The sequence below is a fragment of the Mustela nigripes genome, chromosome 16 (assembly GCF_022355385.1).
Source record: "Mustela nigripes isolate SB6536 chromosome 16, MUSNIG.SB6536, whole genome shotgun sequence".
Classification (NCBI taxonomy): domain Eukaryota; kingdom Metazoa; phylum Chordata; class Mammalia; order Carnivora; family Mustelidae; genus Mustela; species Mustela nigripes.
This window is the reverse complement of record NC_081572.1, coordinates 35,909,644-35,937,602: the sequence shown is the minus strand read 5'-3', so window position 1 is coordinate 35,937,602 and position 27,959 is coordinate 35,909,644. Positions and strand designations below refer to the sequence as shown.

At 39.0% G+C, this 27,959-nt stretch overlaps 1 protein-coding gene across 2 annotated transcripts in view; it reads right to left on the bottom strand.

Moving 5' to 3' along the window:
• The window catches only part of AATF (apoptosis antagonizing transcription factor), a 97,961-nt gene that overhangs the window by 50,623 nt on the left and 19,379 nt on the right, over positions 1 to 27,959 (bottom strand). The window contains exons 5-8 of one of the 2 annotated variants that reach the window (XM_059378491.1): positions 7,541 to 7,655; positions 5,104 to 5,305; positions 4,196 to 4,360; positions 2,814 to 2,897 (exon numbers count right to left, since the gene is read on the bottom strand). In XM_059378491.1, coding sequence (XP_059234474.1) covers positions 2,814 to 2,897; positions 4,196 to 4,360; positions 5,104 to 5,305; positions 7,541 to 7,655 — 566 coding nt within the window. The remainder of the gene's footprint in view (positions 1 to 2,813; positions 2,898 to 4,195; positions 4,361 to 5,103; positions 5,306 to 7,540; positions 7,656 to 27,959) is intronic. The other variant, XM_059378492.1, reaches the window with a different exon arrangement.

Below are 27,959 nucleotides of genomic sequence, written 5' to 3'. Positions count from 1 at the left end.
TTAGCTCAGGCTTACTACCCTGACAAATAAAGGAAAGCACTTTATGAAGCCAATTTAATTGGGAGGTGACAGAAAACATACAGCCATTTTCTTTAGCCTTATCATTGAATTGGCTTCAGCTCCAATCTCGGGCAAATCCCACTCAACAGAAGAAATTAACCAGGTCAGCAGAACAGGTGCTGCGCTGTGTCTGTCAAGGACCTGGCATCACCACAATTACTTGCACACAATGAAGCAGTAATCTTTACAGATCATCTCTCCCAAGAAGTATATTGGGGAGGGAGAGGAAAACTGAAGGGAGGCGGAGGGGTGGGGGGATGCGGGGAGGGAGGGAGTGGGGAGAAGAAGAGGAATAGGAGGCAAAGAGAAAAGGCAAGAAAAGAAAATGAATGTGCAGCTGCCTCAAGGCTCAGCAGATGTCGGGATGTGATGTACGAGGCTAGGATAAGCTGTCGTAGCCCGCTGCCAAAGAGTGGTAAGTGATTAAAGCCTGCACAGTTCTAAGCACCATATTTAGAATCTGCGGGGTTTCAAGACTTGCACCCATTCCTTGCTGTGCTGCCAGATGTTGGCAACTGGTCCAGTTCCTACTGACTGTGCATGGATGGCAGCAGTTGGTACAGCAGCAAAGCAATCTGGAATGCTTCCGGAGCGGCTGTACATTAACAAGTGTCACCCATCATTCACCTTTACAGAAGGCTGAAACAACTCCAATTTGCTGCCACTTCCCTCTTGGGAAACAGCCAAGATAAAGTTGCGCCTGGCAGCCCCATTTGTTTCACTCAGGTGTTTCAGCTGCCTTGCTGACCTCTATTAGTTTAAGTTTTAATTTAGATTAACCCCAGCACCCCAATTAACCAGCAAGGGGAAAAGCTAAGATGTGACTAGTCATAACTCTGAAATCAAAATTTATCGAAGGTAAAATTATTAATTGGGATGAAGGGCCAATCAAGTAATGCTACTTCTTTTTAAACAGACCTCCAGGCAAAAAAAAAAAAAAAAAAAGAAAAAAAAAAAATAAAAAATCTTTCAGACTAAGGATTGCCAGTGGAAGCAACTTCTCCTCAGTAATTTCAGTTTAATTTTATAAAGCCTATTTAATTTATGATGCACTTTCCATCGAACAATGTACACTTCAATTAATGAAGACTGGAGCATTTCTAATTGTCTCCCATGATCTCACACAATTACACAGCATTAATATCCCATATCAGGTACTTCCTTAGACACCCTAGAACAAAATAGAGTTCCCTACTCTTCTGACAAATGGATATAATAAAGAAGAAATGGAAAAAAGAATCAGGACCTCTGACTAGGAATACCTGAGGACACACCAATCCTCTTTCCTATACCCTCTCATCATTACTTTTAAGGCTCACTTATGGCAATAATTTCATTGAACATTCCAGAGTGAATAGAAAGATTATTTCTCTTCTTAGGGCAAAGACTCAAAGTTATCCCCTGTACACAATCACCTGTTCTATTGGCCTCACAGTGTAATTTTCCCATATTCTTTCCTCCATATACCAAATACATAATACAGTCATCATGGCTAAACCTTCAACAAGCAGTTGCAAATTCTTTGGCAAAAGTCAACACGCTAAAAATTCAGCTGAGAAAAAAAGAATATCTTGATAAATAATGGCTAAACAAAAGCTGGTGTGTCACTGCTGAATAGCATCCTTGATTCTCCAAAGCTAGAAAGGGTACATCCCAAAGCGCACTTCATTAAGTATGGCTTATCAGGAGACCCAGGATTACAGGAAATTATTTTAGTTCTCTAGAACAGCACAAATGTTTAGTCTACCTTTACAGTCACTAGCATCATTAAACAGAGCAGCATGGGGGCACCTGGGTGGCTCAGTGGGTTAAGCCTCTGCCTTGGGCTCAGGTCATGATCTCAGGGTCCCTCAGCAGCGAGCCTGCCCCCCCCCCCCGCCCCCGCCTACTTGTGATCTTTGTCAAGTAAATAAATAAAATCTTAAAAAAAAAAAAAAAAAAAGACAAAAGAGCAGCATGCCAGCGGAGAATAATGTCAGGGAAAGAGGGGGGGGGGGGTGGACAGGACGGATATTTGGAAAGAGCTATCAAAACTGGGCCACATTTCAACCTCTACCAATTCTGTCTTCAAAACATTACATTATTGTTATAATCAATAGTAGCAGACAATCTCAATACATACTTAACTGATGTGAACAGACACGCATGCATGCATGCACGCGTGCACACGCACACACATCCCCCAAAGGCAAAACACTTAATAAGCAATAGAACCAGAAATGCAGTTCAAGGACTCTGGGAGTCCAACCCTTTAGCTCCACATCCCAATCTAATAGCAACAGGACAAGAAACCAAACAACTAACAAAAAAATCCTCTATAAATATTAGCAAAAATGGTTGAGAAAAAATAAACCTCCCGACTCAAGGAAGTTGCAGCTTTTTTACAGATACTTCACACTCTGCAGTGACTAACAAAGTAGTTGCAGTAGTTTTTCATTTCAAAAGGAAAAATACAACATAGGAGCACAACAGGGGCAGCTGGCTGGCTCAGTTGGTAGAGCATAAGACTCTAGGTTGTGAATTCCAGTCCCACACAGGGTGTAGAGATTACTTAAAAAAAATAAACTCTTAAAAAAGAAAAACCAAAACAGACTCAGAATTACACAGTAAGTCGATCTTAAAGATAGCAGTTCTAACTCTCTGACTCTATCCTCCTTCCAAAGTAAGCCATCTTTTGGTCAGAGAGTTCTATGAGCGGTTTTGAAATGCTAAAACCTGATCTGTAACAAAAGAAAACAGTGTAAAAATCACACCTGGTGGTAAAAGTCATCGTCATCAAAGATTTCACCATCCAAGTCCTTCAGGTGGGCATTGGCAGGGGCTTGAGGAAGGACCTCCTAGAAGGAGTGAATCCAAAGAGTAATCAAAGTAATGTAGCCACCACAAATAATGTGTATAACAGTGTAGAACAGGAAAGCAGCTTTCCTTAAGATATAAAGAGCTCTTACAACTAAAGAACAAAAATAGTCCAATAAAAAAAGTGGACAAAGACATTAATTAGGCACTCAACATGAAAATAACAAAAAATCGTCAATAATCATATAAAAATATGTTTAATCTCATTCTAACTAAATACATGAAAATTAAAATGAGAAGACTCCATTTTTCAGCTCTAAACCTGGCAACACTCAGTACCAGAAAACAGAACTTATGAAAACGGAAATTAATGCAACCTTTCTGGAGGCCCTCAGAAACATCTATCAGGATTTAATATGTGTATTCTCTTTGATTTGACATTTCCACTTTGAGAAATCTATCCATATGTTCACACAAATACATGTATTATAAATGCTCATGAATGTTTCCTATAGCACTGTTTCTAAGCTGGAGACAACATAAACAGCCACTGTTTCAATAAATTATAGTACACGCCTACAATGGAATACACCATAGCCTAGTACTGGGAAAAATGAGATAAAAAATCCCTATGTAATGATTTAGAAAAGTGTCCAGGAAAAATTAAATTAAAAAAATACTAAGATTTTATATAGTGTATTAATACTTTATATAAACACACAAATCATCCCATTTAGTTAGAAAAAACCAGAACATGTTTCTATATATGCATGTGTTATATCTATATATAGTTATATGAATAGAAAATGTCTTGTTACAGTTACAAATGAACACTGGTGTAATCGAAGAAGCAGAATTTTACTTTTCATTTTAAATTCTTCTGAACTTTGAAAAAAATTATTAAGTATATATTTGTATAAATAAATGTTTCTTTAAACAAAAGAATGTGCTCCAGATATGGATCCTTTTCTATAGTATCTAAACGTCTGACATAAAATGCACACTTCCTTCCATACTGATACTGCTAGAGAAGCAGCTCTAAAATTGAATTTTTAAAAATTGGATTACGAATGGTTCCATTGCCAGGCTCACGTCAAACTCAAAAATAAGAGAAGACTACACATAAGTTAATAATAGCTCCATTTTAAAAGAATTTTCTCCTCCCACAAACTCTCAGTTTCTAGTCAATTTACAATCTAGTAAAGTAGTGCTTTTTCCCCTTTCTTTCATGAACTCCTTATACCAAGGGTAATACCTACAAGCAGGTGATCAGACTTTTCAGCTAATGAACCTCACAGAAACTGCTCCCTGTAATCACCCAGCATCCCAGAGCTCTTACCGGTTGTCCCGGCAAACTCTCCGGGAGAGGCTGCGTTGCTGGTTCAGGTTTGCCAAGAACTCGGTAGATGGAGCGCTTGGTCTGTGTCCTTCGAAGTAATCTTTCTTTGTCCATCAGAATATGATCGATCTGAGTCAAGATTGAGCGTTCAAAGGCACCAAAACCCTGCAACAACATTAACCAGTGTCAGATAATGCAGAAAGTCTGTGCTGAAGGCAGCTACATTGGTTTCTCTATCTTTCTGTGTCAGCAAAGAAATAGACAACCCTCCTTTCAGAGGGACTTTGTGTTACAGACTGACTTTGTGAATGGCTGTAATGGAAAAAATAAAATTTAGTTGAAGGCGTTCCTATACCCAGAGATTAACTTTCACACCTTCCGTAACTGTTGAAAAATCCACTTCTTTCGTATTCCCAAACATCTGAACACTTACAAGATAATTTTCTAGAATAAAATATTCTTTAAAAAAAAAAAAATTTATTTATTTATTTATTTATTTATTTATTTATTTGCGAGAGAGCAGGCACGTGAGAGAGAGCACTCAAGCAGGGGGAGGGGGCAGAGGGAGAGAGAGAATCCCCAACAGACTCATGCTGAGTACAAAGTCTGACACGGGGCTAGATCTCACTACCCTGATATCATGACCTGAGCTGAAATCAAGAGTTGGAGGCTTAACCAACGGAATCACCCAGGTGTCACCAAAATATTCCTTCTAATAAAATTAAAATCCCAGGACTGAATGGCAGGAGTTCAGTACATTTTTCTGTAGAAATGACTGATTACTATTACATCATGACATTATCTGTATCAATGAGCTGTAGTTCCAATGTCTTTAAACTGCTTCAGGTTGGCACAAACTCTGTTACACCCATGTACACACACACACATACAAACACACACATACTTGCCTTCCCCAGTTTTCCAGAAGCCAGCTTGGTTTTATCATGCCACTTCTGAAGTGTGTGGTTCCTGTAGACTGTAAAGTCAGCAAAACGCTTTGCCATAAAGCTGGGATAGTCCTCCATTTCCAGCTTCCTCTTTGGTGGGGCCCTTCTCTGCTTCTTCTTCTCTTCTAATAGATCTTCATCTTCACTGGAAATCTCCTCCTCACTGTAAAATCAATAAGCACATTAAGTTCAATGTACACAAACACCACCCAAGTAAAAAGCTAGGCTCACATGAAGTTGAGAGTACTTAGGCCTTCTCTATTCTCCTTTTTTTTTTAAAGATTTTTGAAATTTATTTAACAAAGAGACACAGAGAGAGAGAGGAAACATAAGCCAGAGGAGTGAGACAGTGAGAAGCAGGCTCCTGCTGAGCAAGGAGCCCAAAGTGGGGGGCTCGATTTCAGCACCCTGGCATCATGACCTGAGCCGAAGGCAGATGCCTAACAACTGAGACAACCCAAACACCCCAGGCCTTCCCTATTCTGTCTACATTTAAAAAAACACCACAGATGGGAGGGAGGATGGCTTTTTTTGTTTGAAAAGAATGTTCGTGAGCTCAATCAAAAACTCATGTAACTTTTCAAATAAATATAAAAACTACTGGCTTAGAAATATTTTTTAAAAGGTAAGCAAACCGTAAAAATAAATGAGGTTGTAAAAACATTATTAGAAATGCATATGAACCAGGCCTATACTGTTACAAGATGGTCTTTAAAAATTAAACACATAATCATATTTTTATGACCTTAATCCCCAAATCAATAAAGGAAATGTGTCTCCCTGTAACCAATTGTTCAGGAAAGCAGAATAATATTAGTTGAATCAAAGGAAAAGAGCTGAATGTGAAGGAAACTCCAAGCAGTGGGCAAGAGGACGGGAACTACACTGAAATAAAGGCAACTGTCCGGATCAAGTAATACAGCCTCTATCAAGCAAGCCACTTAGACTCACTGGACTACTGACCCCAGCACATTGTAGGTGCTCAATAAATGTGAGCTTACTATTGTCCCTCCAACTAAAAACAAATGGAGCAAAGGATAAGCCCAAAGGGAAAAAAGCAAGCAGGCACCATATACAGCAGGCTCAAAAAACAGGTGGGTGGGTAGGGGGGTTCTGTGGAAATCCTTCATCAAATGTGACAACTTCAGAAAAAGTAAACATGTTTATATATATTCCATGCCTTTCTGAAAATTTTCCATCCTTCAAAATAACTACTTCTTCCCTCACTGAAAAGGAGATGGCTGTGACCAGCAATTCCATGGTATTGGCACAAACTGCTGCATAAACATTAATTAAGAATTAAAATTAAAGGACACCTGGGTGGCTCAGTCAGTTAAGCGGTTGCCTTTGGCTCAGGTCATGACCCCAGGGTCTGAGGATCCAGTTCGGCATTGACCCCCTTGCTCAGCAGGGTGCCTACTTCTCCCTCTGCCTGTTCTCTCTCTCTCTCCTCCCCCTACTGACAAATAAACACAATCTTAAAAAAAAAAAAAATTTTAAATTAAGGGACGCCTGGGTGGCTTAGTAAGTTGAGTGCCTGCTTTCAGCTCAGGTCATGATCTCAGGGTCCTGGGATGGAGTCCCACATGTGGTTGCCTGCTCATTGAGGAGCCTGCTTCTCCCTCTCCTTCTGCACACCTCCCACTCGTACACTCACTTGCTCTCTTGCTCTCAAACAAAATCTTTTTAAAAAAGAATTAAAGGGCGCCTGGGTGGCTCAGGTGTTGGGCACCTGCCTTCTGCTCAGGTCATGACTCCAGAATCCTGGGATCAAGCCCTGCGTCAGGCTCCCAGCTGGGCGGGAGGCCTGCATCTCCCTCTCCCAGCCCCTTGCTTGTGTTCCTTCTCTCACTGTGTCTTTCTCTGTCAAATAAATAAATAAAATCATTATTTTTTAAAAAAGAATTAAAATTAAAAATGAGCTTTCATCTCCTAATTTCTTTTTTCTTTTAAAGACTTATTTATTTGAGATGGGGAAGGGCAGAGGGAGGGGAAGATAGAGGGTCTGAAGCCAACTCCACGCTTAGTGCAAAGCCTGACACAGAACTTGATCTCACCACCCTGAGATCACAACCTGAGCCAAAGCCAGGAGTTGGACACTCAACCAACTGTACCACCCAGGCACTGCTCATCTCCTAATTTCAACAGTTCTAAAGAAAAGGCAAGCCTTTTGCAGAAGCCCACAAAGAAAAGCAGGCACAAGTAAATATAAAAAAGGAAAACCTAATTCTTAATTTGTGTGCCATTCTGGCCACCAGGTAAATATAAGAAGGTCTTTCTGTTACTACTAACAATAAGTATGATATCTGCCTGCAGATGATTTGGCTTTCTTTTTCAAAAATGATGGGTAACTACCCAGATTAAAATAAGCAACACCACAGCTCCATTCCTTCCTTACCTTTCTGCTTTGGGCTTTGTCCCGTCTACTAAATATCTAGTGTCTGGGTACTGGAAAAGTAACTCTTCCTGAAGATCTGCCAATGACCTCAACAATGCTTTAAGGGCCTTGTGACCTGGGAAATGAAGCACAGAGAAGGAACAATAAATTATCTACAATTCTTCAAAGCAGGCAATGATTGTAACTCATGACTCCTGGGCAGTTCTGGCAGGGGTTGGGGGTAGGCAAAGGGCACCTGGGGCCTAAGAACTCTCTGAAACACAGAATTCCTGAAAGGAAATAATGCCAGTGCCCACTTCACAGGCTCGTTGTGAGGAACAAGTGAGGTAACATATGTAAAGTGTGTAGGAAAGGCTCTGCAATAAATTTTGAGTTCTTAAATTTAGCAAGATTGACCAACTTGTACCCTGCCTGTCATCATAACCAATAGTTTTTCCTTATGGTGTTAGCTTCTACAGGTAACCCACCGACCTCCTGGATTATCCCTCTATCAATCAACTCCTTAAGCAATCCCTCCTCTCCTGAAGAGCACAGCTCTGTCCTGGGATCCCTACTGTGATGTTGCTGCTGCCGTCATCGCCCTCCCTCAGGAGATCTCATTTGCCTCTGGTTTGAGCTGCCACCTCATACATACAATTTCTCCACACATTCTCCTATGAAAAGTTGTTGTTCACGTATGAAAACCCCCAAGTTAATGACTTCCTATTTGTGGTACTGAATTGTGTATTAAAACTCTGCGCATTGAGAATATGTTCTTACCTGGTTCTCTAAAGAGCCAACAGCATGCATTTGTAATCAAGCGGGTCAGGATTAAGTATAGTCTACTATGGCTAAGAACTTTCAGGATAAAAACTGGCCCTCTGAGAACTGAACTCTTACCTTCTTTATCAGCCTAATCCTGCTAAAGGGGCTAACTAGACACCGATAATCACTATTTATGCGTTGGTAGCACTTAGACGCCTCTCCTATTATCGAGCTTCCACATTTCCAGCAACTGCAAGAAAATCTTCACATGGATGCTCCATCACTCCTCCAAATACACCATGTCAGAAACAGAACTTTGTTATTCCTACCTAATATTTCTCCCTTGTCTGATTTTCTCCGTTTAATGTGTTTTCATAGGCGATCACTGACATTTCGGTGCCCTTACTCTATATATTTAATCCATTGCTAAATCGGGTGATTTTCCATTCTTATTATCAGTAATGGCTGTCCATTCATCTCTGGCTATGCTTCTCTCACACCTTCCCCTTTTCCCTTAAATAACTGTAACCTTCTCACAAATGCCCCTACTTTCACTTAGCAAACCCTACATTCATTTTTACTTTATATTCCATAGGGACTTCAGCTCACACAAACTTCAGTCAGCGTTAACCATGGTTTTTAGTGCCTTTTCTAGAAAAGGTTGTATCTTAAGAAAGAGAGCCCATGTTTTCCAAAGTGAAACCACAAACCAATTTTGCATTTGCAAAGTAGGTTTCAAAATTCCCAAGACCTAACCTTGAAAATCTTACGCTAAGTAAGCAAGTCACAAAAGCACAAGTACCGTGTGATTCCACTTACATGAGGGACACAGAACAGGCACATTCACAGAAGCAGAAAGCCTAACAATGGCAGGGGGGGTGGATAGGAGAGGGGAATGGACACCTGTTCCTGTTTAATGGATACAGAGCTTCAGAATGAGATGATGAAAACGTTCTGGAGATGGACAGTGGGGATATTGGGACAGCCATGCAAATGTACTTAAAAATATTGAACTATATTTCTATAAGTGGCTAAGCTGGTCAACTTTATGTCATGCATATTTTAACACAATTGGGAAAAAAAAAAAACAAAACCACAAACTTTAAGTGTTCCCAAAGCAGGGCATAATGAATAATTCTACCATCCCAGTTCATCTCTGTGCAGAAAAAAATCATCTATAATGTTCAATCTTGAGCCTAGTCAAAAAGAACAGGAAAAAAAAAAAAGGAATGTTATTCACCCTTTAAAAAGAAATTCTGACACAGGCTATAACACAGGGATGAACCTTGGAGACATTATGCTCAGTGCAATAAGCTAGTCATAAAAAGACAGGTACTTGACTACCTCGAGTAGTCAAATTCAGAGACAGAAAGTAGGATGGGGGTTACCAGGGCTTGGCAGAGAGGGTAATGGAGGCCTGTTTAACAGGTATAGAGTTCTACTCTTACAAGACAGAAAAGTTCTGGAGATTGGTAACACAACAGTGTGAATATACTTAACACTACTGAACTATACACTTAGAAATAGGGTAAATTTTTGAATCCCTATTATACACCTGAAACTAATGTAACACTGTATGTTAACTACATAGGATGAAAATTCAAAATAAATTTGAAAATGGAAAAAACGGTTAGGATAAATTTTATGTTAGGTCAGTTTTAGGTTTCATGTTTCTTTTGCCGCAATAAAAAATTCAAAAGAAGAAAAGCAGATGCCCGTCCCTTACTTCTGGTAGATTCCATGTATCCTTGAGGTAAACCAGGAAATCAGGAACCATGTCCACGGGGGGGGGGGGGGGGGGTCGCCAGTCTGCAAAGCAGTCTATAATGTTCACAGCTGCTTATCCCCAGCAAACAGGTCATAATGTGACTCACATGTGGCAGAACCAAGAACTGTGAAAACATACAATGAAAAGACTACTACTTTTAAGGGCCACTTTCAAGTAGCTATACAAGCCTTTTTATTTTGTTCAAGTCAGTTTAAAAAAATCCATTGCAGATATATTAGACAGCATATCAATCCAACAAGAAAGCAGAGAGCCAATATCAGTAAATCAAAGTGTGCCTTTCTGTTAATACTCTCTCATATGTTCTCATTTTATACACCCCTTCACCCAGTCAGAAAGTAGCCCTGAAGTATTTAAGCTCCATTCAGGGATAGCACCACCATGCATCAAAGTGTCAAGAGACCTACCAGAGATGAAATCTGCAATTCTGTGCTTCTAACCACACACACACACTCACACACACAAAAAAAAAAGGAAAGAAAAAGAAAAAGAAAAAAAACGTTTATCAAAGTAAAGTCACCAATGACCAACACTCAGACAGCTTCCTATAAAGAGATATAGAAGAAAGAATGCAATTCTCATTTCTTTGAGAAAAGGGACACATTTCCTTCCACTGAGATGTTATGTAAAATCTGAAGAGACCAGACAATGCTTTCTTGGATACAGCAAGCTTCCTCAAAGCCACATCTGACAAGAGTGAGGAAAGACTCTTGGAGACTCAGCTCCAACAGCGGATTCTTCTCATTCAAAATACAAAACCAAACCAAACCCAACTTCTATTTATCATTCATATAGGACTGAGTTCTATTTGTTTAACCCTATGAAAAATGAAGAGAATGGAACCAACAGTTTCTAATTCACCGTTCATTTTTCTCCTAATTACTGTCAGTTACAAGTTGAAAAAATAGCAGAGAAGCATACACTCTCTTCTCTCTCCCTCTTGGCACGTGGCCACAAAACAAATGGAGACTGTCAAGGATATATATGTTTATTTTGTCCTACATGGTCCATTTCCAGAGGCCTTTCCCTTAAGAGGAGATTAAGAAGGACATATGCCTCACCATATTATCAAGATACAACCTCAGCATCCGGGCACTGGCTTTAGGAATAATTTTCCAAGTAAAGAATCAATGAGAAGAGTGCTTTACTAGAGGTCAGGAGCCCTGTATTCTAACTGACACTATTACTAACTAGTCATTTTACTGAGCAGACCAATTTAATTTTTGAGTTGCAATATTCTCCTCTATAAAATGTAGATAATCCTGTGCTTATTTCACAGAATTTAGGTGAAAAATAATAAACATGTTTTTTATATATTAAGGAATTTCATTAATTTTTAAATGCTGTGAGATATAGAAAGTACATCACAATCAAAAAAATCATCGTCTTTCACATGGTGAAAATCCCAGGCTCTGCTTGTACTGATCGACAGTGCTAGGACTGAACTAGTATTCATAGATTCCTGTATTAAGTATTCATTTACATGCTACCCATATGCAAGCATTCTATATATAAAATGTCACCAATCTAAAACCCATTTTCACCTAACAGCTTTATTTTTCTCCCTGATTCATCTTGGTTGTTCAAGATAAACAAAATTGTAGGCAGAGAATAAGTTTGGACATAGGCACAGTTCATTAATTAGATTATAAACCAATAAGTATAACTTCTGGCAAGGGGATTGGAGGGGAACGCAGACAGTGAATTTATAACTAAAATAAAGCTTACCTTATCAGTTTTTAAATATCTATACAGTTTTTTAAAAATAAACATGAAAACATACAATAGTTTATGTACAAGCATACATAAATTTCCACATTCCTATCATGCCAGATAAATACAATGAAGTAGAATGTATAGATTACAAGAGCATTTTTTTCTCCTTCAAAAGTAACTCTAGAACCAGAGCTAAACTATAGGTCAAAATGACACACGATATATTGGCCTGAGAACAATACTTTTCATTCAAATCCACACAAGCCTGCCACTTGCACTAGTCATCCCCGGCAATTAATCCCCCAAGAAAGACGTTTGATTAAATCTTTTCAAGCAAATCCTTTGCTTTGCTTTTGTTAGTTCACTTCTTGTCAACATCTATTAAAATATGCCTTTAATTCTCCCACAATCTTAAAAAACACCGATTCCACTGTCTTCAACTTTAATCAACTGTATGGCCGGCATTTTTCATTTCATAATAATGTGCTGCTTGGAATTCAAGAGGCAGGCTCAGCATCAATCATCTGGTAAGAATTTTTCCACTGCAATAAATATGCAAATGAGGAGAGCCAGTCAGTCGTATTTCAGGCCCGACTTGCTAGTGTTTTAAAAAAGACACAAATTTATTAATTGCCGGTGGCCAGAGGAATCCTATTACTTTGGGCATTGATTACAAAGCTGTGTGAGTGATTATTGTGCAACTCGCGGGCTACCCAGGCATGAGGAAAAATTATTAAAGCAAGGCAGAGATTATCAACTCAGAATAACAATAAGCCTTAACATTTAGGCCCTAACTTCTTCAACAAAGAATTACGTGAAGGCTCCACTGTATCATAATTCCGAATTCTGTCAGTATTACTGTTTGGGCTTGTTCTATATTCCCCAAGCAGAATGGTGTTACCAGTAAGAAAGAGTACTGCAGGTTACAAATTCCCGAACACCAACCGTATGGATGAGTTGCTATCATCCCCAATGTGTGTCCAGCAAGCATCTGTATACATCTGTGTACGCATACACATATACGGGTGTGTGCTCCTGTGGACTCCCAGATTTGGATAAGTGAATGTGTTATTATGAGGACTGTGGTTTTACTGGAACAGGATAAAGAGTTCTGGCTCCGTGTGTTGGTTGGCTGGTTCCGCGGACTGAAAGCAGAATTTTTTTAATGGTACAATATAGCCACCAGGATAACTTTTCAAAGCAGAGCATGGGGACTGATATTCTAAAATCATGATGGCTAAGCCAAAAGCAGCCTTGGGTTTCCATACCTCAGGGGGCATCACAGTGAAAGGCATGCAGTCTACGGGGGAGTCTGTGGAGGAAACGGTTTGATAGGCTAATTCTGATTGCAAAGTGTTTTTGTGAGAAACATTCAACCCAAGACATATTAAATCAAGTAAGAAAGAGGACTCGGTGGACAAAACTTATTTTTTTCATTTAAGAGAATGATGTGGGGAATTGGGGGAGTAAGTGGAAGTTGAAATAAGGGAGAGATGAAGAAGCATATGATAAAATATGTTGGGTGAGCCCTCTCACAGAAAGAAGCAAAAAGAAAAAAAAATCCTTACCATTTTACATTACTTGCCACACTAAGTAACATGATAGATAGCGTGCATTTGAGTTCTGTGGAGGGACATCCCACTCAAGCTGTAATTTCTGACCAGGCATGAATTTATAAGAAAGGGAAAAGAACTGCAGAACTTCTTAGGTTTCCCTGAATACTCCCTCAAATACCTTGATGAAGTATGTCAATAAATCCTTAAAAAGCCCTATAGGACACAGCAATCTAACTGATCAATGTACTTCCCGAAATCCACTACAGTTCCCTTCCACTTCACAGGCCCCAGACAACCTCCATTGCTCCGAGGTACTTCCCTAAAAAAGGAAATGTATTTTTCCTCTTTGAACAGACAGAATAAGTGCTCAGAATATGAGGTGCTTAAGACCCAAGGTTATTTACAAGTAATTGTTTAAACTAATGAGAATTACCCAGGGAAAGAAGAGATACTTTCATTTTTATTTGATGTACTTTTGGCCAGTTTGAATATTTTATAAGCATATTTTACTTTTATAATTTAAAATATTACTAAGGGGCACCCAGGTGGCTCAGTCGTTAGGTGTCTGCCTTCAGCTTGGGTCATGATCCTGCTCAGCGGGGAGCTTGCTTCTCCCTCTCCCACTCCCCCTGCTTGTGTTCCTGCTCTGTCTCTCTCTCTCTGCCAAACAAATAAATAAAATCTTTAAAAAACAAACAAAAAAAACCCAGCTTTAAAAAGTAATAATAAAATATTACTAAAATTTAAAGTAAACTTTGAAGAAAACCTACTCAAAATAAAATTAGAACCACAATCCAAGTAACCCTTTCTGTTTCATATAAAACAGCCTGATCCTTTCTTATTAAAAAGCCTTTAGACAAACAGCCTCTTAGGCAATGAAACTACTCCTAACCTAAATGTCCAAATTCTTTCTATAGAGTGGATCTGCAAAATGGGGATTCCCAGGCAGAATTGATCACTCCTTTTTCAGCATCATTCACATCACTGCTACAGCACTTGTCATACTGTACCACGTCTGATTTCGCTAGTTGTAAGCTACTTGAGAGCAGAGACCTCATCCTGTCACTCTGCCTTCCCATCACCTGTGCCCTAAAAGGTATTCTACAGATATATGTTTGTTCCAGAGAAATGATGCCTCTGCCACATGGCAAAACATCTAATTACACTATCATTTCCAAAGGTAAATGCTGACAACCAGACAAAATGTGAACTACATATTCACGAACTTCAACAAGTATGTATCCTCAACAGGCTAATTTTTGTTAACAAAAGCAAAGTAATCAAACTTAACTTTTTCCTGTAACTGTTAACATATATAGGCTACTCCTAAGAGTCTCAAAACCATGTTACCAGATTTAAGAACTTACAAACATTACAATGCACTCACATGAAGACACAATCATCATTACCTCTTAGATGGATAAACTGAAGCTCAGAAAATAAGATCGCTTTTGTGTTTCTTTTAGTATTAGTAAGACTAAGCATTATTGGAGTGCCTAAGTGGTTCAGTCGGTTGGGGGACTGCCTTCAGCTCGGGTCATCATCCCAGGGTCCTGGGATCAAGTCCCGCATAGGGTTCCCTGCTCCTTCCTCTGTCTTCTCCTCCCTCTGTCTGCCCCTCCCCCTGCTTGTGCTCCCTCTGTCTGCCCCTCCCCCTGCTTGTGCTCTCTCTCTCTCTGTCAAATAAATAAATAAAATAAAATAAAAAAAATACAGCATTATGAAATGCTTACCCCAAATGAAAACACTTTGGGAGGTTGCTTTCATGTTAAAACACTTAAATATTTATGCCTTGGAAGTAGTTTACCTATCTCCACACCTTACTATGAGCTCCTTGAGATAACGGTTGTGAACAATTCACCTTGGTATGCCTGGTGTTGGCAAAAGGCAGGCTGCTGAATGAATAACTGAATAATTACGGCAACGTAATAATTTTCTTGGCATGCTCTTTTATGTGCATTTCAAATCTTTGAAGAAGTATAGTATTGGTAATCATTTACATAACCCTTTTATGAAGGAGAAACACACACAGTAGCCATAGAGCTACAGCCTAAGAGAAGACCATACTATCACTATTAACATCATGTCATCATGAAGAACCCATGAAGTGGCAGGCCCTAGCCTAGGCACTTTATCTGTATTACATAAGTCATTTAAATCCTCTCAATTCCTCAGAAGTGGGTACTATTATACTGTACTTATACTAAGAAAAAAAACTGAACACTACTACAAGCTTTAGAAAGAACTACATATTGTTCATTAATGTATTCTTAAACAGTCAGGTATCAAAACGATCTGGAAAGCAAAGTACAATGACATTTTCAATTATAAGAAATGACAAAACACAGGCGCCTGGGTGGCTCAGTCAGTTAAATGTCTGCCTTTGGCTCAGGTCACGATCCTAGGGTCCTAGGATCGAGTCCTACATCAGACTCCCAGCTCAACGGGGTGTCTGCTTCTCCCTTTCCCTCGGTTCCTCCCTCCTGCTCATGCTGGCTCACTCTCTCTCTCTCAAATGAATAAATAAAATCTTAAAAAAAAAAAAAAAAAGGCAAAACTGCCCTCCCCCTCTAACACCACTACATGGTAAAAACAAAAACTAAAACAAAATACAGTACTAGTCAGGCTCTGTTAGAGTGCTATGTGCAAATTTGGTTCCCACACCAGCAAAAACGAAGTGGGGAAAATAAAAGCCCAAATACATATGGACAGAAGGCAGTCCTGGTAAGGCAAAATGAAGGTATATTTACTTAATGTGAAAAAAAGAATGGTAAGAAATGGATCAGCAGTCTCCAAAATTCAAACAGCCAAATACATCAGAACAGACGTTTGGCCTCACTTAAGGAAAAAAAGAAAAAGAAAAAGAAGCCTAAAACAATGTGATATTTTTCTGATATTACTTGATGCTGGCAAGAATGTGAGGAAAGGGGCACTTTCCATATACACTGATAAGAGTTTAATTAGCACAACATATCCAGAAAGCAATCTGGAAAATGTATCAAAGGTTTGCACATGCATACCACCTGACCCTACTATTCCATTTCTAGAAATTAATCTTAACAAAATAATCAGATAAGAAAGCAAAGAGAAAGGTACAAAAAACATTACTTTTAGCATTGTTTATAACTGGTAAAAACTGCAAACGTCTTAAGTGCCCATTTACAGGGGACTGGTTAAATTAGTTTAGCCAGATAACTTTCTATGCAGCTATTGAAAAGGATTATTATAAATGGAACTTGTTCTGAATAAACTAAACTACAAAATAGTTTTGGGGACAACTGAAGTAATCAGAATATGGAGTAGATATATTATTAGGATCATTAGGAAGTATTAATTTGGCTAGGTGAGACAACAGTGTTATGTAAGAAATAATTCTCATTTTTTAAGAGCCACTTACATAAGTATTTAGAGGCAAACTGGCATGATGATTGTAATTTACTTTAAAATACTTTAAGAAAAAGAAAACAAGACAAACCATAAGTGACTCTTAATCTCACAAAACAAACTGAGGGTTGCCGGGGGCAGGGGGTTTGGGAGAAGGGGGTGGGATTATGGACATTGGGGAGGGTATGTGATTTGGTGAGTGCTGTGAAGTGTGTAAACCTGGTGATTCACAGACCTGTACCCCTGGGGATAAAAAATATATGTTTATCAAAAATAAAAAATTAAAAAAAAAAAAAAAGAAAAAGAAAACAAAGTCAAGGGTTTTTTTGTTTGTTTGTTTGTTTGTTTGTTTTAAAGAAAAGGTAGGGGTGCCTGGTTGGCTCATGTGTTAAGCCTCTGCCTTTGGCTCAGGTCATGATCTCAGGGTCCTGGGATCAAGCCGTACATCAGGCTCTCTGCTCAGCGGGGAGCCTGATTCCCCCTTTCTCTCTGCCTGCCTCTCTGCCTACTTATGATCTCTGTCAGATAAATAAATAAAATCTTAAAAAAAAAAAAAAGAAATAAAAGGTAGATTTATATTCATTAACATGGGAAGAGATAAAGTGTGATATCATTTATGTTGTTTTTTTTTTTAAAGATTTTATTTATTTATCAGAGAGGGGGGCCGGAGAGAGAGCACAGGCAGACAGAATAGCAGGCAGAGGCAGAGGGAGAAGCAGGCTCCCTGCCAAGCAAGGAGCCCGACGAGGGACTCAATCCCAGGACGCTGGGATCATGACCTGAGCCGAAGGCAGCTGCTTAACCAACTGAGCCACCCAGGCGTCCCTATCATTTATGGTTTAAAAAAAGTTTAAACTGACAAAGTATCTGGACGGATACACACCAAATTGCTAAAAATGGTTACCTCTGAAGAATGCCACAATCCATCTCTGAAGACTCACAATCCATGTTACATTTCAGAACCACTGGGGAGGAGGGGGAACAATACTATTTGAAAAAATGTATTTTTACTATAAACTACATTTTCATGACTATTAACAAAAGTAATAATTAAAATTAAACATATACAATAACACAAAGAGGTCTTCTGAGGTAGAATTCTACCTGTCAACAGAAAATCAAACAAGGAGAAACAGATTAAAACAAAGGCAGGAGAAATTAGAGGTGGCCTTAAGTTTGATTGATAAGGAAATCGTCTATCCCCAGAACTAGTTTAAAATTTCCCCTGTGTGATTCACAAAAGAAATGCCAAGGACCAATAAATATAAGGAAAAAAGTGTTTACCCCCATTAAACACTGGGAAGTATAAATATCCAAAAAATGTAAAATGCAAAATATAAAAAATGTAAACTAAAATAAACAAATAAAACTAAAATAAATTTTCCATTTATCAAAATGACAAAGATGAAACAAAATTACAAAATCCAGTGTTGACAAGGATAAAACAAACTGATATTCATATAAAACTGATATTCATATAAAGAAGGTCAGAATGTAAAGTGATATAACCTTTCTGGAGGGCAATCTGGCAATACAGATCAAAAGCCTTAAAATTTCACATGACCTTAGAACACATAATCATGGATGTAAGTAAAGACTTAGTAACAATGATGTTTATTACATTATTTATGAAAATGAAAACATGGAAACAATCCAAATCTTGAACAATAAAGAACTGGTTAAACTATCCCTATGATGTAAAGTCTACACTGCCATTAAAAATAATCCTGTAGGGGCGCCTGGGTGGCTCAGTGGGTTAAAGCCTCTCTGCTTTTGGCTCGGGTCATGATCCCGGGGTCCTGGGATCGAGCCCTGCATCGGGCTCTCTGTTCCGCAGGGAGCCTGCTTCCCCCCTCTCCTTTCTCTGCCTACCTCTCAGCCTCCTTGTGATCTCTGTCTGTCAAGTAAATAAATACATAAATCTTTAAATAATAATAATAATAATAATCCTGTAGAGTGGAGCCTGGGTGGCTCAATTAAGCGTCTGCCTTCAGCTCAGGTCCTGGGGTCCTGGGATTAAGCCCCACATTGGGCTCCCTGCTTGGCAGAAGGCCTGCTTCTCCCTCTCCCACTACCCCACACTTGTGTTTCCTCTCTCCCCGTGTCTCTATCAAGTGAATAAATGAAATGTTAAAAAAAAAAAAAGAATTCTGTAGAATATTTAATGACATGGAAAAATATCCATAATCTTTGTTAAGTAGGAAAAAAAACAGACTGTAAAACAGAATATAGAATACGGTTCCATTTTAGTTCTAACTACAAGCTCATAGTGGGGAAAAAATCGGAAAAGATATATGCCATACAACAAAGTATTGAAAGTACTTAATTCGAGCTGCTGGGATTAGGGAAGATTACTTCTCTACATTTGTTTTGGCCATTTACCAGATTTTATTTAAGGAATATTATCATCATTATAATAAGAAAAAAAGCCTATTGACAGGTTTCTCTATCATCTAAGAAAAAGCTGGGGCACCTGGGTGGCTCAGTCGTTAAGCATCTGCCTTCGGCTCAGGTCCTGATCCCAGGGTACTGGGATCAAGTCCCACATCGGATTCCCTGCTCGGCGGGGAGCCTGCTTCTCTCTCCCACTCCCCTGCTTGTGTTCCTTCTCTTGTTGTGTCTCCCTCTGTCAAATAATTAAAATCTTTAAAAAAAAAAAAAAAGGCTTATCTGCCTACAGGAGAAGGGAGTAGATCAGCTGAGCTCCAGGGCCCTTCTAGCTCTCCTACTGAAAGGCAATATGGGGGAAAGATCTTAGAAAAACTGAAGGATACAATTACTACTCACTCTAAACCTGTTTTACATGAACTTCATCTCCATATTGCTCCTGCCTTCACTTCTTCAAGCTCTGGCAATTATTCCAACACCGTCATACATTCTTTAAAAAGAAAAAAAGCAGGACACTTGGGTGACTCAGTAGAGTGCCTGACTCTTGATTTCAGCTCAGGTCATGATCTCAGAGTCCAAGATCTCAGAGATTGAGCCTGGGGTCGGTGGGCTCTGCACTAATGCGAGAGTCTGCTTGGGATCTTTTCTTGCCCTCTGCCCCTCCTCCCAGCTCAAAGGAGCACTCTCTCAAATAAATAAATAAATAAATAAATGTTAAAAAAAAACAAAAACCCAACAGACAAAAGAGTTAAAGTACATGCACAGGGGTTTCGTGGTATGGCCAAAAGCAGAGGTTATGTAGTGGGGCAGACCCCAGTAGCGACACTGACTTTGCCTCTAACGAACATGTGACCAACATGTGACCGTATGCAAGTTCCTTAAGCCTCTCCAAGGCTTCACGTCTCCATATGTACTGTGCCAGTATTAGCACCTATTTCACAGGCTGCTGTGGGGACTAAAAGAGACATTTGTGAACAACTTAACAGACAGTGCCTGGACAGAAGTGCATGAGGACCAAACAAGAGCTATTTTTATTAGTTCTAATAATAAGGGCATCTGACATTGTATGTACACAATGAAAATACTGAGATGGAAGTAAATTGATCATCCTGATTCTCAAATTATCACATTTGATTTCTTTTCAGTCATATTCTTTTACCATGTAAGTCTTACTGAGGACACCAGAAATGCTTTCTAATTAGAACTTAAGTTAGAACGTCTGTCTCTGCCCTTCCCCCTAACCCTCACTACATAACATTCATGTACCATCTTGAGAATGTAAGAATCTTTAAGACCGTCTACACAGCTTGTCTATACATAAAAATTTTCCTTTTATTTTGTGGGGCGGAACCTGGCTGGCTCAGTCAGTTGAGTGTGCAACTCTTGATTTTGGTCGTAAATTTAAACCCCACACCAGGCATAGAGATTCTTTACAAAATAATAATAAAAATTTTCCTTGTATGAATAGCTAGTTAGAAACTCTTCTCAAAATAGTAGCATTTTAGGTATTATCCAAAGGCTAATTTATCCAAATGCCTCAAGAAAAACAGCATGTGACAGATCTGAAACTAAACAAGCAAAACAAACAATATCATATGAAAGTTAATTAAAAATTACCAAAGAATTCAAACTAAAATCAAGTGCAATCCAAGTACAATAAACTTTCAAAGCAAATCATATGGAGAAACTTATTTGGGGTAAGACTATAAATACAACAATTATAATAATCAACAGAGAATTATGTCTTAAAGGTATCACGACATTCAGATTCTTTCTAAGATAATTCTTAAGCAAATGTATAGCTTTTTTTTTTCTCAGACTGGTCTTCCCATCCTCTCCCCTCATCAAACTTCCACCAAAACTTAGTGGAAAAAATATATTTAGTGGAAGAAAATATATACATATTAAAGTGTCTGGGAGAATACACCTCACATTGTTTTCTCTGAGAAGAAAGTACAGGGATTTGGGAAAGTGGGAAAACGTTTACTTCTTCCTTTACATACGTCAATACTGTATTTATTATTTTTACAGTGAATATTATATATACACATACTTATATGAAGATATATATGGATTTTATATACTTATATCTATCGTGGCAGAAGAACATAAGGGCAAATTAAGTCCCACAAAATCCCTAGGAAGTTTCGTAAATATCAGAGAAAAAAGTCTCCACTCTTGAAAATCCTTTGCAGCTTCTCATAGTATTTTTAAAGACAGACTAGCTACTATTAGGAAAAATGCATCAGGAATAGACAAGCATTAGCTATGGCTGAGACCAGAAAGGAGGAACCTGCTGAACCAGTGATCTGATTTCAGGTTTCCAAATATTTTACACCCTCTTACACACCTTGGCCTTAGACTCGGCTTCCAAAAGAAAAAATGGTAACAGAACCCAAACACTCCGGGAAGGGATTCCATGAAAAAGCAACTAAAAATAGGAATATTGTGAAACAGCTTACTTGACATAAGCATAGGGGTATGTCTGTTTAAACCTCTGGGGTCATTTGGGTTCTGAAAGGCAATTTCATTTATCAGTACAACTATTATTACAGAGAGGAAACAAATCTGCAAAATCAGAGTAAACAGAATTACAACTCAATGCCATTATGCCTCTCATATGCAGCCAAGTGCAATAACCCACAAAAACCAAACACATAAATTCTCTGTGTCTTCCAGGGGGATTTTCCCCTTTTAAACAAAGGATTTACTTTCTACTCTTCCACTGTGGCCCCCTCATTTGGATCACTTGTTCCTATTTTGGTCCAATGTATCCCTTAGGAGTTTCAATGAGTTGTGAATTAATTGTTATTCACGAGCAAAAAAGAAAAAAAGAAGAAAGAAAGAGAAAAAGCAGGATTAACTGCAATTGCCACTACAACTGCGAAGCGTGCATCTTGCACTTTCACCGTGTAAATAATGCACAGATCCTGCGGGAACATGCCAAACACCAGGATCCTTAATTAATGGAGCTCTTTAATGTGCAAATCAGGAACAAATTGCAAGTTCTGACTTGCATTGATTATGAAAACATTAATTGAATGAGCAAGACCCTATAAAAAAAAAGACAGAATCCTAAGTCTTCGAAGAGACCAAAAGAATACAAAGCTCTGGAAACCAGACGAGTCTGACCGATGTCTAAAATGCAAACTTACAACTGAGTACCGCTCACTAGCACAAAATGAATTTAAAAACAAGAAACAGAAAACCAACAGTTTGATCAGAAAGCAATCACTATAAAAGCATCTAGTCCACCAATGTCTTGCACTAAGCAGAAAAATGAAGGCTTACTCAGGAAGCACACAGATGCTGCTTTAAGAGAAAAAAATCACTTTATATATATACACACTTATATGTATATAGGTATAACAAAACAATGCTGTCTCTTTAAAAAGAAATTCATCCTATATAAATTATAGCCATAAACTTTTCCTGCAGTGCAGCCTAATTAATTCTTGTTCTATACACAAAGGGAAATGCTGGGTGACAAATGGGTGTGAAGCCAGAAAGCTGCCAGGTCTGCAAAACATTTTCTACTTCAATTTATAAGCAATTTTGCAGTAAATCATCAACCAGAACCTGGAATCTCAGGAATCTCTGAGTGTCCAAACCACATTATATCACTTATCAAAGAGAGAAGGAAAAAGAGTTTAAAGACATCTCATTTTTCAGTTCTAACCCACATCAAAATCTAGAAGCTCTGTGCAATCTATTATTCTCTTCTGGGTAAGGTTTTAGTACCAAAGATATATTTTTCAAGCAAAAAATGACACTATAGGTTGATGTAGCCCATTCCTCCATCCCTAGAAGTACTGTATCATGTATCCATTACCATAAGAAATATTCCTAGACTTATCTGGGAATAAGCACACAACTATCCCCCCGTCACCCCCTCAATCCAAGCAAAATGTGCACAATCAAGCCAAGCTGTAGAGTTCAGTGGAACTATGGAAAAACAGGTGGGAAACACTCGAAGGAAAACAGAAACTTCCAGAACAAAGAGAACAGGGCTGCTGCCCCTCTGCAGTCAAACCTCTCATCCACCTCGAACCTCTGCCAGCCCCCCCGATGTGTTCTCTATCCCTGTTGTATCTTTTCCAAAATGGCAACATAAGCTGCAAAGTACATAATCTTTTGAAACTGGCATCTTTCACTTAGCATAAGACCACTGAAATTCATCCACGTTTTTGCATTTATCAAGTCTGCTCCTTTTTATTGCTGAATAAGGTACCACAATTTATTTATGTGCCTACTGGAGGGCATTTGGGCTGTTTCTATTTTTTGATGATGGTAAATAAAGCTGCTATAAACATGCATATACATCGCTTCTCGGCCTTTTGGCTAAGATCAAGTGAAACATGCATATACAAGTCTCTGTGTGCAGATAAGCTTTCTTTTCTCTATGGTAAACATCTAAGTTGTTCTGCTGGACATTGGCAAATGTATGTTCAACTTCATAAAAAACTACTCAATTCTCATTCGAAGTGGCAGTACTCCTTTGCATTCCCACCAGTACTGTCTGCAAGTCTGATTGGCCTGCATCCTAGGTGTCACCTGGTGTTGTTAGGTGTTTGTTTTTAGTCATTCTAATAGGTATACAGTGGAATTTCATTGTGGTTTTAATCTTCATTTCCCTCAACACTAATGATTACGTTAAATACCTTCTCATGTGCTTCTTTGCCAGTATTTACTTTTCTTGGGGAAGTTCCTGTTCAAATCTTTTGTCCCCCTTTTATTTTCAGTTTTGAGAGGTCTTCACATATTCTAGACATAAGTCCTTTGTTAGATGTGTCCGATTTCCAAATATTTTCTCTAGGTCTGTAACCTGTCTTTTCATTCTGTGAACACATCTTTCACAGAGCAAAAGATTTGAATTCTGAGTTAGCCCAACCCTCAATTTGTTCTTTTATGGATCACACTTTTGATGTCATATCTAAAAACTCTTTGGCTAACCCAAGGTCATGAAGATTTTTCTCCCACGTTTTATTCGAAACACCTTATAGTTCTGCTTCACTTTTAAGTCACTGATCTATTTTGTGTTAATTTTTGTACAGAGTATAAGCTACAGGTTGTAGTTCATTCTTTAACAAATAAATATGCTATTGTTGTAGCACCATTAGTTGAAACATCTAAGTTGTTCTGCTGGACATCAGCAAATATATTTTCCTTCCTTCCTTCCTTCACTGAACTGACTTTGTACCTTTATAAAAAGTCAGTTGTCTAGATTTGTATCAGTCTATTTCTGATTCTATTCTATTTCACTGATTTAAGTAACTTTTAAAGGGAATAAACCCACAAAGATGACAAAGTATAAGACAGATGACAGCAACTCAGTTTCTTAAGCTAAAAAGTCAATGATCTAGTTATTAGCATGCCTAGGGGCGTCTGGGTGGCTTAGGTGGATGAGTGTCTTGACTCTTGGTTTTGTCTCAGGTCATTCGTCTTGGGGTCATGGGATGGAGGTCTGAGTCTAGCTCCATGCTCAGCACGGAGTCTGCTTGAGATTCTCTCTCTTCTTCTCCCTCCTCATCTGTCCCTCCTCTGGCTTGTATTCTCTCACACATGCTCACTCTCTCTCTCTCAGATAAACCTGAAAAAAAAAAAAAAATCCCTAAAATTAAAAAAAATGACCACACCAGTGGTGCCTGAGTGGCTCAGTTGGTTAAGTGCCTGACTTCGGCTCAGATCCAGACCCCAGGGTCCTGGGATTGAGCCCCACTTCGGGCTCTCTGCTCAGTGGGAAGCCTGCTTCCCCCCCTCTCTCTGCCTGCCTCTCTGCCTACTTGTGATCTCTCTCTCTCTGTCAAATATATACATAAAATCTGGGGAAAAAAAAAGAAAGAAAGAAAGAAAGAATGACCACACCAAATATTCATGTGGAGCAACTGGAACTCTTACACAACCCTGCTGGTAGGATTATAAAATGGTATAAACACTCTGGAAAACAGCTGAGCAGTTTCTTTAAAAGTTAAACATATACTGGGGTGTCTGGTTGGCTCAGTCAATATAGCATGCAATTCCTGATCTCAAGGTTGTGAGTTTGAGCCCCATACTGAGTGTAGAGATTACTTAAAAAACAGAAATAATTAAAAAAAAAAAAAAGTTAAACATACACTAACCATGTGACTCAGACATTCCATTCTTAGGAGAAATGAAAGTATATGCATATAAAAACATGCAGGCAAATGTTCGCAACAACTTTGTGATAGCTGATGACTGGAACCAAAACAAACTCTGTATATCCATCTAATGAAACAACACTCAGCAGTAACAGGCAATGAACTTCTGACATATGCAAAAACATGGATGAATCTCAAAATAATTATACTGAGTGAAAGACAGATTTTTAAAAAGTACAAACTGTAGGATTCCATTTATATAAAATTCTAGAAAACACAAACTAATCTAAAGCGACAAAAAACAGATTAATGGTTGCTTAGGGACAGGGAGGGATGGGAAGGAAAGATTATAAAGAAGCTGAAGAAACTTCTGGGGATGAGGAATATGTTCATTGTCTTCATTGTGATAACGGTTTCAAGGGTGTATACATGTCATATTGTACAAATGCTGACAGATTAAGCAAGCTGAGGATTAAGAACTGAACATTTCATTTAGCAAGGAGCCATGGGGGGGGTACATCTGTGACCTTAGTAAGCAGTTTGAGTTGAATGGTAGATACGGGCTTGACTGGAATGGATTCATGAGAAACCAGGAAAAAGGGATCTGAGATAATGAATACAGACAACTCTTTCTAGGGATGTGGCTTTAATGGGAAGCATGAGATGGTCCATATACAGTTTCCTGTATGTCAATTATACCTCAATAAACCAGGTTTTAAAAAGCAGACAAATTAATAACTGACATAACAAACCTGAGCAGGTTGACTCTGGTGTTAGCAGTGAAGAAGAATGAGAAGCAGTCCCCCTATGGTCCATGAACAAAACCCCAGGAGATTCAGGAACTGGCAGTGCTGGGCACCTCTAGAAGAGGAGAGCAAGACAGGGCTAAAGCAGTCAATATATCAGATCCTTTCCCACAGGCAGAAGCTGAGAGCTTTATTCGCTGAAGAGAGTTACATAGAGCGTCTCTAGATAAGGGGACACCAGAGAGTGGAGGGCAAAGGCCATAATATTAAAAACAGAGGAAATAAATTGAAGTCCAGAGATTGAATGCTCAGACCCCCAGCCTGCCCGCCTACTAGAATGCTGGCATTCCTCTAGCTACTATGATCCCATAAAGAGCAAAGAGCCAAACATATTGACACTGGGGTTTCCCAAATATGGCCCACACAGATCACTTCACAATGGGAAACACAGAAAAGAGCCCTATCTCAACATATAAAACTTCTAATCGACTTTTTGGTACCCTATTTTTTTTTTTTAAGTTTTATTTATTTAAGTAATCTCTACACCCAACGTGGGACTCAAACTTTTGACCCTGAGATTAAGAGTTGCAGGCTCTTCCAACAAGCAGCCAGGCACCCTAGTACCCTACTCTTAAAAGTCAAAAGAGATGGAAATGATTACCAAACATCTAAGAAAAACATCTTTCATGTTATACAGGGGTTAAAACAAGAGAAAAGAAAACAAAGAGGGAACGCGGTGCCTGGATGGCTCAGTTGGAAAGCGTCTGCCTTCTGCGCAGGTCATGATCCCAGGGTCCTGTGATCCAGCCCCACAGCTGGCTTCCTGCTCAGCGGGGAGTCTGCTTCTCCCCCTGCCTCTCCCACTGCTAATGTTCTCTCTCTCTCTCAAATAAATATAATCTTGGAAAAAAAATAAACTTAAAAAAAAAAAAAAAAAAAAGCATGGGGGTCCCTTGGTGGCTCAGTGGGTTAAGCCTCTGCCTTCCACCCAGGTCTTGATCTCAGGGTCCTGGGATCGAGCCCTGCATCAGGTTCTCTGCTCAGCAGGGAGCCTGCTTCCTCCTGTCTCTCTGCCTGCTTCTCTGCTCACTTGTGATCTCTCTCTCTGTCAAATAAATAAATAAAATCTTAAAAAAAAAAAAAAGCATGGAGGGAACAAACTATGTAAGAAGAACACTTAAGAAAATATGTATAATGTATATCCTCAGAGAAATAATATTGAAATGATAGAAGAAATAAAAATGCCCGATGGAAGGATTGAAAATAAAGCTGAGGAAGTGTCTTAGAAAGTAGAACCAGGGCAGCTGTTTGGCTCAGTCAATGGAATGTGTGACTTGAGCCCCAAGTTGAGTATAGAAATTACTTAAAAATAAAATCTAGGGCGCCTGGGTGGCTCAGTGGGTTAAAGCCTCTGCCTTCGGTTCAGGTCATGATCCCAGAGTCCTGGGATCGAGCCCCACATCAGGCTCTCTGCTCAGCAGGGAGCCTGCATCCTCCTCTCTCTCTCTCTGCCTGCCTCTCTGCCTACTTGTGATCTCTGTCTGTCAAATAAAAAAAAATAAAATAAAATAAAATATATAAAAAAAAAAAGGTAGACTCATAAAAGAAAAGAAAGAGAATGGAAAATTGAAGAGGAAGAAAGAAGGGAATCAGAGGGACAGATTAACATCAAATGACATGTCTTCCAAAAAGAGAAAGAAAAAACAGAGAGGAAATCATGAACAAACTAATTTCAAGGAAATTTCCAGGACTAAAAGATGGGTGCCCAGGTAAAAAAGGTCTTGCGAGTATGCCACGCAGTGGCTAAAACAGATCTACACCAAGGTGCAGCATCATGAAATTTCAGAATTCCGCAAAGAGAAGTCCCTAGCTTCCAAAAGGGGAGGAAAAAACAGTAAGATCAGGAATCAGAATGGCTTCTGACTTATCAAGAGCAAATCTGGGAGCGCCTGGATGGTTCAGTTGGTTGGGTATCTGCCT